General features: G+C 34.7%; 1 protein-coding gene across 2 annotated transcripts; it reads right to left on the bottom strand.

Moving 5' to 3' along the window:
* Nucleotides 1–9,025: 9,025 nt before the first annotated feature.
* On the bottom strand, nucleotides 9,026–11,463 carry LOC136228743 (uncharacterized). Of its 2 annotated transcripts, none has more exons than XM_066017207.1 (5): nucleotides 11,305–11,463; nucleotides 10,167–11,080; nucleotides 10,004–10,057; nucleotides 9,687–9,868; nucleotides 9,026–9,398 (listed from the first exon to the last, which is right to left on the bottom strand). In XM_066017207.1, exons 2-5 carry the CDS (start codon nucleotides 10,927–10,929, stop codon nucleotides 9,306–9,308), a joined length of 1,092 nt encoding a protein of 363 aa, XP_065873279.1. In that variant the 5' UTR covers nucleotides 10,930–11,080; nucleotides 11,305–11,463; the 3' UTR covers nucleotides 9,026–9,305. The 2 variants fall into 2 exon arrangements, with proteins under 2 accessions (XP_065873279.1, XP_065873280.1); XM_066017208.1 differs by having other exon boundaries at nucleotides 10,167–11,023; nucleotides 11,305–11,462.

The raw sequence follows: 11,463 nt of genomic DNA, 5'->3' as shown, positions 1-11,463 counted from the left end.
GCATGGATGGTAAATAGGGAGTGGCATGGTTGTAATAAGGGAGTGGCAAAGGTGTAAATAAGGAGTGGCAGGATTGTAAATAAGGAGAAAGCTGGAGTAAGGAGCAAGTTCCTTAAGCTGAAGGCACGCGGGGCGTGCCTTGGCTGTTGAGCTCTTCTCCGGATCAGTACTCATTATATGCGGGGCGTGCCTAATTGTACGCGGGGCGTGCCTTGGCTGCTGGACTCTTCTCTGGATCATTTCTTCTTATACGCGGAGCGTGTTTTAACTCTACGCGGAGCGTGCCTGATCCAAGCCCCGCGTGGATGACCTCTTGGACTTTTCTCTAGATCAAACCCTCAAGTACGCGGAGCGTGTAATAAACCACGCGGAGCGTGCCCCACTTAGTGTGTGGCACAGTTTTGGCCTCCCTACTCGTTTGTTGCTCGTACTTGATTCTTCCTCCGACTTCCCTCGTCCAGACCCGATCCTAGGGAAAGATGCCCCGCATCAGGAAAGGTCATATGGTCATCCCGCGAGTCGGGATCCACGTGGCTTCATCATAAAAGACTACACAATCACTCACAAGACTGGATCGCATGACACAATCTGGGGCATATATATCGATTCAGCGAGAGATCAGCGCGTTACATGTTGTCCCCGATTCCCTCAATAATAGACCTAGTGGGCTTAAAGTAAACAAATTCCTGCTTATTGGAAACAAGTCTGCCTATCAACAGATGACATATATCCCTACACGCTCCATCATTTGTAACCACACCAATCAGTTCAAAGTGTATTATAAATAGAGCGAGACAATCTCCAAGGTACACATTCAATCATGTATTAATCTCATTATTCACATTTTGGTTTATCATTATGTTCATCTTCATCTCGTCCCTAAAAGGCTTACTTATTAGGAATTATAACTGCTTATTCGATATTTGGCCCCTCCTTTAATCCTCTTTTTTTCTTACTGTAAGCTTACTCATAGATCTACAGGATTCCATCCTATCAAATTGATGCAGTGAGCGTGGATTAACACAAAAACATAACTCGTTTGAACACTTCAGTTTACTTTCCCTCTTCCAGCACACATCTTACGTCTGGAGTTCAAGAAACTGCACAAAAAGAAGCATGTCGACTCGTACAGGTCCATAACGATCTAGATCAAGAAGTGAAAGACAATGTTGACGATCTAGAGCCCCAACAGCAAAGAATCTTAAATGAAATCTACAAACGACTTACGAAGAACTTTAAATCCGTCCAAGAAATAGTCAACTTAATGCGATAAGAGCACCCTTTCACAATGAGAGAACTGAAAGAGAAATTGAAGATAACCGAAGAAACAATCAAGATCGAAAAATACAACATGTTCTACTAGACACCATATTGTCCGAAATTGTCAACACCGTCGAGATGGTAGGCCTAAAGGGTTTGGTGGCCAGTCATGAGGGAAAGAAGGCTCTTCCCCATAAGGCACCACGGATCAAGGACTCCTTCAACATTAGATATAAAGAGAACAAATTACTAGTCCCCTCCAAGATCAAACCGAAGAAGAGAAGAAATACGACCCTCCCTAAAAAGGAGGACTCCAAACTTGGATTGTAGAAGGCCCAAATAGGGGTGGCAACTGGAAGAGGATGCGTTTTTCAATCCGTATGAACGCCCATGGGCCACGGATTACGGGTGATCTCTATCATCCAAAAAAATAAGTTAATTTTTTTTACTGATTTAGGCAAACTAGTAACCTGTTAACCAATTTCCGCATACCTCAAATTCATAAGTACACTAACTGATTCCTATTTGTCTGTTTCATATTGAATGTAAATAAGTAATGGTTCCAAGTTATCTGTTTTCATTATCCACCAATATTTTCTTTTACAAGATCAGAAAATAGGTTAATATCAAATTAAAACAAGGAGTTTGCACTTCCTTTTATTTCTTATGCATATTAAAAAAAATCCATAATTGATGATACAATATCAAATATCAAATTCATGTGTAAAGGAAACATATGCAAATCTTATTTACAATGCAGGGATTATTAAATTCATGTGTTTTCTTCCATTATTTTTTAATAATTTCTAATTTTAGTATCAAATTTCTGATAGTTGTATTGGTCAAATGGCTTTCTCAAAAATCGTTGTTGCGCTAAAGGCTAATCAAAGTGAGATTCGAGAAAATGTTGATAGTAAATGTAAATCAAAGGATTGGCATGGATAGAAAGGAAATTTTTGTTTATTCATTATTAATTAACATTTATTATTTATTAGTATTGGATCTAAATTTTTATAGTTAACCACGCTAAAAATTACATTCACCATTTAAATATGTGTATTAATAGAAGTTAAATTTTAATTTATATAAATTTGGATATCTCGCTTGCGATTTATTTGGGTGCGGTGCAGGGATCATCACAGTTTGGGGATAGTAACCCTGCCCCCACCCACGTTTAGACTTCAGGAGTAAAATTTCACCCACCCCTAAATATTTCGGTGTTTTCTAGCTCCCATCGGTTCAAATCCCTGCGGATTTCAAGGAATTCCCGCCCCATTGCCACCCCTAGACTCAGACACAGGTTACCCGAATCACGATCCATAAGTCATGTAGAGAAGAAGAAGGTGACCGAGTCGAAAACTCGGGACTGATGGCCACCCAAGGAGAAAGGCACACCAGAAAGACTAGGAGATTCTAAAACCCAAGGCAATTCACAAAGAATTAAAAGAGCTCAAGAATGCTATAGCTGAAGCACGTATTGACTCAAAACACTACGATGTAAGGGCAATATCAACACTGCTATCCACAAGAATTATGACAGATCTAATGTTGAGAGGATTCAAATACTCGCTACTGAAGGAGTATAATGGAACGGGGAATCCCACCACCTATGTAATGAACTTCATATGCTCCATGGACACTACAAAAGCCACTGGTGTTATGTTTCACCTATTTCCTACTACATTAAAAGATGATGTTGCCTAATGGTAAGAGCAACTCAGCCTGAGTTCAATTACAAGCTTTAAGCAGCTGGCAGTGGAGTTCATAAACCACTTTGTCACATCCATCCCCCAAAGAAAAATGATATTTGACCTTAACTACATCGTCCACAACATGACTATGAAAAACCCCAAGGACTATGTGGAACGCTCCCAACAGGTCGCGATTCAAGTTGAAGTTCTAAATGTAGAAGGCACAATGGGAATCATGACAGCTAATTGCGTGAACAAGTTACGAAATTATTTTCTTTTCTTAGTTACGAAAAACAAGTTAATTGTTTAATTTGAGAAATATAATGTACAAAATAAAAATTATTCTATAAATTAATAACCTTGTATAAGATATAATTTTCCAGGTTCCAAGGACATTCATTTATAGAAGTTTTATTGTACATGATAAACCAACTCAACAATTCTAAAATATTAAAATAATATTACAAATATATGAATATAAACATATATACATAATTTTTTAATTATAAAAAATAAAATTTAATACTTAAAAATAAATATTTAATATATAAATCAATAAATATATAAATCATCTCATTCAACATGAATTTTATATTTTACTTGTATCATTAACAAAAAAAAAAAAAAAATCAAATGAATAAATTTGATAGAAGAAATTATTGTAAGCAAGAGTTTAATATAAATTGAAGTGATGGATGTATCATTTGTGATATAATGATGTGGAAGCACAGAGAAAAGAAAAAGAAAAGGCGGATATGGTAGAGATAGAAATGCACTATCTGCATATATATAATATTTATCCAAATGTTATATTTTTCTTTTTTTCCGTTTGTGCTTATATCATTTACTCATTTTGGTAGCTGATCTTCTTTTTCTGAATATATTACAAATTTAAGGTCAGCAATTCATGTGGATCAAAAGAATAAGATAATATTGTTTAATCTGTTGACAATCAAAAGTCAAACCCTAGTGCTTCATAAATAATATTCCAAGATAATGTTATACAATTCAATGTGCCTCAAACGTGCCACATGATCGCATATGACAATTAATATTGCACTATTTTGTCCGCTTAAATTGCATTCGCCAACCTTAGCTTCAACACCACCAATAAAAGTTTATGAATTTTACCTTCTCCTACTAATATGAAGGTAAAAAGAATGCGATTGAAATAATATTATAAACAATTTTAATTTTTTGAATTTTTTTATTTTGAAATTATTTATTAGGTAAATTAAATTTACGATAAAGTTTTTTTTAAATAATATAAATAATTTGACTCTTAATAATTTATAGGAGTGATCAATGATTATTATCTACAACAATACTCATCATATTCACTGTTTATTTATTATTTTATCAATAAAATTATTAAGTTTTGCTATATTTACTAGTAGTGAAAGGAGAGATAGTATTTAATAATAAATTATTAATAAGAAATGAAATAAGAAATACATTAAGAGACTATTTTTGGAGTTGATGTTTAACTCTCTGTTTCTCTTCTCAAATTTTAACTTGAGGATCAAACGAATTTATATAATTATATATGATATAATTATATTAAATGAGTTGTGTAAATCAAGTTATCTCTATAAATCATGTTGTCTTATCGAAAATTGTCACCTCTACTTAATGTCTACAATATATCCATTTAATCATGGAAAATACCTATTTTCCCTTAAAACAAATATAGAACAAGGAAAACCCATATATAGAATGTGATCAACTCTCAATAGTGAAAGAGTTACTTATATTCAAAATGCTTAATATATTAGGAGCTTTAAATTTGGTTTAAAAAATTGAATGGCATTTTTTTTTAATAAATGGCCTTCTAAATTTAATATGATTAACTCATTAAATTCACATGATAGAATAAGAAAGGATGTGGACAAATTAAAATATATATCACTCTAATATATATTACTTTAAACAAATTTAGGAAGATAATAGATCACTATAAATATATTTAGAGGCCAACATGTCATTTTAAATAAATTTAGGTGATCAATAAATCGTTTTAAGTAACTTTGAAAAGCTAATGATACACTACGTAAACCTTGGAGCTCAAACCGCACCTTGAATTTTGAGGCAACTGCCTAGTGCCCATCAAACAAATGGCCCCAAAATTTGAATGGTATATACAGACAAAGTGTAAAAATACTTGTAATATTACCAATCAGTAGCAATTTTATCTCTAGCGTCAGTTAGCATTAAAGCTATCCAAAATATATCTTAAAAGAGATAATTGTCTTACACCTACAAAACATTAGGTAGCTAGTCAATGTATAATTCAAAGAGGAAGGCTTTATAATGACTTAATACATCATAGTGATTTGAACTTGTTCCAAAAAGTTGATAGGCCTATAAAGTGTTTCATTAACTCTCTAAACTTGCTTAAAGTGATTTATTGACCACCTAAATTTGTTTAAAAAGACTTATTGGCTCCTAAACTTACTTACAGTGTTCTATTTGCCGCCGGCCTTACTTAAAGTGGTGTGTGTTTCAATTTTTTCAATTTTTTTATTCTGTTGCGTAGAGGGGTTAATCACGTAAAAAGAGAGAATTGTCTGACAGTCAAAAAAATTATAGGAAAAAGTATAAAAATAAATATTGCGATTTAGTCAATTTGCAAATACGATCCTCGTGATTTAAAAGTTCATAAACAGATATCATGTGGTTCATTCTGTTAGTAAAGACAGTCCTAACTATTAACACCTAAAAAAAAAATGCTAATGTGATAATTTTTTGTCAAACACTCAATGATATTTTTGTAATACATTTTTTTCTATCCTTGCCAATTTCCAAGGTACATGTCATCTCCATCTATCTTTTCTTTCTCATCATTTACTCTCTTTTTCTCCTTATTTCTCTTTTCCAAGAGCATCTCCAATTGTTCTTACATACCACCACTCAATATACATGTCAAACTTTATTTTATTAAACTATCTATTTTAATTTTGAAACTATATAACTACTCAATTATAATAAACCGTTTGTCAACTTTTAAATGTACAAATTGACTAAACCTTGTTTTTGTACTTTTCTCGAAAGAACATAGGTAAAATATTTGCAATATTAACACATAATAATCATTTAAAAAAAAAATTGTGTTGTCTGCAGTTCAAAAAGGAAATTTACGTGTTCTGGAATGAATAAAAATGGATTTGGAGGTTTGCGGCCATAAACCATCTAAAAAGGAGTTGTTTCTGTAGATGTATGATATGATGTGTTGAACCAGTACTCGGACCAAGGAAGCCACGACGCCTATGTTTTTGGGTGCTGAACTATAAGCATCAAAGATAGACATCTAAACATTGTTCATAAGTTCTGTTTGACCATCAAATTCTAGGTGGTAGGTTCAGCTTGGTTTGGTACCCTGCAATTTAATCATTTCTTGCCAAAAAGGATGAAATTGCTAGCTTAACCAACTTTGTTGATCACAAGTGGTTATTCTTTGGGCTCTCTTTATCACTAAAAACCCAAAATGGGCTACCTAAAAAATATGCGAACCAATGTTAGATTGCCAAAAATCAGTCTCATTATTATATAGGGACAAATTTGGTTGAATTCTAATCAGACAATGTTTTGCTATACAAGGGCAATTGGCCTGGAATCACGTATTAATATTGCTCCTACACTTTTTGGACACCGGTTGAAAGCTAATAACTTCCAAAAATACCTTATACGTCTTCTCTTTCTAGGAGTATGCCTTCCATTGTGTCATACTCCTGTTACCCAAATATATCTTTCTATCTCAGTTCTTTGTACACGTGACAAGTCAGATCCAAAAAAACATAGATCAGTTACAAAATGGTTAAGGAATTGGACACCCCCCTAATATTTATGGACCCCTTTAGAGGATGAATGTGCACTTATAGTGGACGAACGCTAGGGAAACTTGGCTATAAAAGCATCATTTTCACTCCTCTTTGAGGTGTTCGACCAAAAAGTACAGTAGGAACAGATTTTGAATCAAACAGCCCCAAAACCTTTAAATATTCCAAAATTTCAATTATTCATTTCTAATCTCTCCACCACTTCTATTCCAAGTTAAACATTAGAATCCTAAAATGATTATTCATTTCTAATCTCTTCACTACTTCTATTCCAAAATAAGATGGATTTAGTCTATAAATAAAAGCAATTCTAAGTTGCAGCAGCAAATCGTTAACCCAAAATCAAAGACAGAAAGAAAGGGGAATGATAGCCGTATGAATGAGAAAGCATAAAATAAAAGAGAAGGACAACATGCAAGAAATAATAATAAAAAGGGGCTCCTACTCTATTGCTCCGAGGTATATCTCTTTGGATCGACCCTAACGAGCTCTTACTTTCTCCACAGGGAACCCCCGCTTCCACAAAACAATACAAACATGCCCCACTTTCAAGCCTTCAATCAGTAGGAATCTCTATCCTCTCCATACCTAGTTCAACTCTCTAACAAATTTTTGAACTAGACAGCAAGGTGGAAAGGAAAGGGAGAATCTTTACACACTATGAAAAACTTATCTCTACACGCGGGCACCTTCTTTATACCGTTATATAAGAAGCCCTTGGCAACCCTTTGCATTTTCCAACAAACGTGACAATATTTTGGATCCTGTGAAATATGCCAGAACTGTCTGAAAATAGTTACAGTTAGCCTATGCCCAAGACTTCGCTAAAGAATAGTAGCATAGGAACTCACAGGTCATGATGAAGGTATACTTAGTATATCACACAAGCATTGGGAGGCTTAAGGTTGCTAGTTAGGGGCCTCCAAGCAGTACGCTCTCCTAACTTGATAAGTTATGACAATAAGAGCCACATTTCAAAAGTGAGCCTGTTCGCCACCTTCTCCACATGAGATAAGTTGTCGTTAATGGAAGGATGCTCTTGGTGGTCGAAACGGCTCCCAAGAGCGAACCCCAATACATAGGTAGACCACACATCTCTTGTGATCTTCTCATACAAATGGCCAATTCCTAGCCTCTCTAAATTCAGAAGCCTCTCTAAATTCAGAAAATGGGTCTAAGACTGGCTCATCCCTCTACAGATCCAAGAGTCTCACACCGACTCACAATCACCACCTCAGCCAAGGGCAGTAAGGTAATTTCACCATTTGCAACCACTATAAAAAAAAGGTACTTATCTCTATTTTTAGGACAGATTTTACATTCCTTTACAATACTTCTCTGACAATCATAGTCACTTTGGCATCAGAGTGTACCCAAAAATCCATCGCAGCGCAAGTCAACCTTCAAAGAACCGGTCAACGATCGAGCTCTTGGACCGGACCCAACACCACGTATTGCCTTTCCCTTTTTCTTTTTGGGGAATAAAACCCTAGATGAATGCTGTGTGTGCCTATTAGAGGGGCTGATTTAAAACCAATAATAACAAGCCCACTACAATGCTCAAGTCCATCTAGCTACCTTCTGGTAATAAAAGGATTCTTATTATCGAAGGTTCAAAGTTTGAGTAAATATAATAACAGACACTCAACTATAAAAAGTATTAAAAAAAATAGTAATAATAATAAAAGAGAACGCTGCTCAACCTTCAGATATGTTTATGACATTTAGAATTTCAAATACCAGCAATTCAGATTCATAATAAACTAATAAAAAGCAATTCGAATAGCCTGTTTTACAATATATTCGTCATCTAGTCCCTTGATAATTAATATAGTTCCTCTAAATTTGCTATGTTTAGGCATAAAAGAGAAACCTCCCAGTTATCAAAATTTTAACACTTGAACACCAACTCAACTATTTCGTTACATTATCATTTAGTAATAGGTGTGTGTCAAGGTGTTCCACAACTTTCCTTCTATGCACAAGTCCCAAATGTCATCGAAAAATAAGTGGATTATAGAATGCGTCTTTAATCCCAATATATGAATGCATAAAGATATCAAGTGTTCTTTTGGGTTTTATATAGGGGTTGACATCCTAGGTTTGTTTCTAATCTTCAACTAAAATGAGAATTTTAGAATGTTAAAACAATAAATTTAGATCTAGAAACACAATTCATATATAAAAAAAAATGTGTCTAATGGGTTTTAGGATTCACAAAAGTGTTTGAGGCTCATGCATAATAAAAAGGATTGATATAGCTACAAATAAATGATCTGAGCTTAATATAACAAAATAACCGATCAAGATCTCAACATCCAAAAAACTGATCAGTAGAATAGAACAACACACATAGTATGATACGATTCCATATGACAACAGCAAAATTTGCAAATAACTTGCCAAACGACAAGCTGGCTCTTGTAGGCAAATGCACGAAAGCTCCTGTGTGCATCCACATACATAAGTTGCAACAATTAGTGTGACAAAAGTCTTATGATGACCATAGGAATAACTATCACTCGTACTTGTTGGAAGGCATGCCATTAGTCCTCTCCAAATCTGTTTTGCAATTTTCTCTCATATCCTTCAGTGCAACATACCCGGCTTGCTGCATCAGGTTGAGAATGTTATGAAAGACACTCAAATTGGCTAAGAAAAAGAAATTTATGAATGTTTTCTTAGTCTGACTGAGATGTGATAAATTAAATTTACACTGGTGTCATGTAAACATTGATTAAAACTTCCATAGGACCCTTCTACTGTACTCTTACAGCCAAAACTAGGAATATAGAACAGTCATGTTCATTTGGTCAGCAAAGGGAATTGAAGTTAGAGGCGACAAATTTAAATTTTCTAAGATGAACAATACAACTATAAAAGCAGTAATTAAACTTACAAGTTGGTTGCTTTCTTGAACAAATATGTCTTCCATGTGATGAAAGAGAGACTTCCACTGAGCTGCAAGGTTAGATTCTAAATTTGAAGATTTGTTCAAGTTTCCTGTATGAATTTCAGTCTGCTTTTCCCTTGCGTATTTATTAGCCAAGATGCTTGCTTCTTTTTGACTTTTCTTTAATACTACGAGGAAGAAAATATAACATGATATTGAAAATCAAAACAGCTAAATTACAGTCAATATGTCACATACAAAACTACATTGAAAAGAAAAACTGTTGTTTCAAGTTATAAATTACTAGTTCTGCACAAACTTACCACCTAATCTTCCTTTAATGTCCTGGTAATGGAGGTCCGACCAAATATATGCAGCTGATTGAGAAATTGAAAACGTTGCATGCAATTTACTCAGAAATATGTACAAGGTCAAATAAAAAATAGCACAAGAAACAAATTGCAATAGCAGCGTATTTGTAGTTACCTTTCATACAAAATGAACAATTGCAAGCTTTAAGTAAGTCAGCACCACCTGCACTGAAATTAGCACACCCATGGCCATCACCCTTGAGTGTTGTGCATCTATCCAACTCAAATGATTTGGAACCCTGCGATTTGGGCAACATTGACGACTCAAAAGACCCACATAAACTATTGGCCAATTTAACAACATCAAGATCTTTCTCAACACTTGTACAAAAATTGATTGCCGTATTCTTTTGCTTAACATCAGAAGAGAGTCTGCCTTCTTCATCACAATCCTTCTTTCCGGACCAAGAGCATGCAGGCATTGAGCCAGTAGAATCACAACTATCTCTTGAAGCATCCCCAACTTCATCAACACTCTTGGTTACTGTACCTCTAGTGAGAAAATTGACGCTGCTATCCAACAAATTGGGTGCTTCCTTATTTTCATTAGATCTATTTGAGACAACAGAAACAGCATTACCCTGCGAGGTATCAATGTCAGTCTCAGTAGCTGATGAATCAGAAGCTTGTTTATCTTCCTCAAGCAATAAACCCTTCTCATCACCATTATCGTCCCCAATTTTGGTTTTAGCAGATTGTTTAGCCAAATGTAAATTCTGGTCACCCGTGACAACAATTTTATGATGGCTACATTCCGATTGAGACCCTAAATCATCTGAAATAGATGAGAAATTCCTTTTTACCGGTCGATTAGTTAGATCTCCCAAAGCGACTCGCGTTATACATACCTCTTCAGTGAAATTGTCCCCAGTCATCATCAGTCAGTCTACCAAGATCCTATAATACAATCGCCTTCGAGAATCACCCAGAAAAAAAAACCAACAAGCAGCCAAAATCACCTAATAGGAAAGTCTACTTAGGCAATTAGTCAATCTCAACGAGAATTGGAAAGCACAAACCTAGAAACAACTGTACAGAAAAAAGGACAAAAACACACCAAAAATATGAAATTAGTAGCGATTTCTGGAAAATTATAGGGAAACGGCTAAATTCAGTTTACCCAGATGAAAAGAAGATAAAAACATCAATCATTTTGAATGAACAGATTTATGCGGAAATAAAAATATATAATCCAGAAAAGTACAGCAAAAGATGTGAATACAATAAAAATTCGTTGGTAGATTAATACTGACCTTATAGATAAAAAATCCATAGAATTTTTAGTAATCAGAAAGCCATAGAAGCGTATGGAGAGAATCGACAAATGAACATATTAAGCAAATCCAAAATTTTGAGGAGGCGGGAACCGCGTTTCCAAATTAATTTGGGCAAGGAGAGCGGGCCTCTTTTTT

Source organism: Euphorbia lathyris, chromosome 5, assembly GCF_963576675.1.
Source record: "Euphorbia lathyris chromosome 5, ddEupLath1.1, whole genome shotgun sequence".
Classification (NCBI taxonomy): Eukaryota; Viridiplantae; Streptophyta; class Magnoliopsida; order Malpighiales; family Euphorbiaceae; genus Euphorbia; species Euphorbia lathyris.
Note: the sequence above shows the minus strand (reverse complement) of the source record. Positions and strands in the feature narration are given on the sequence as shown.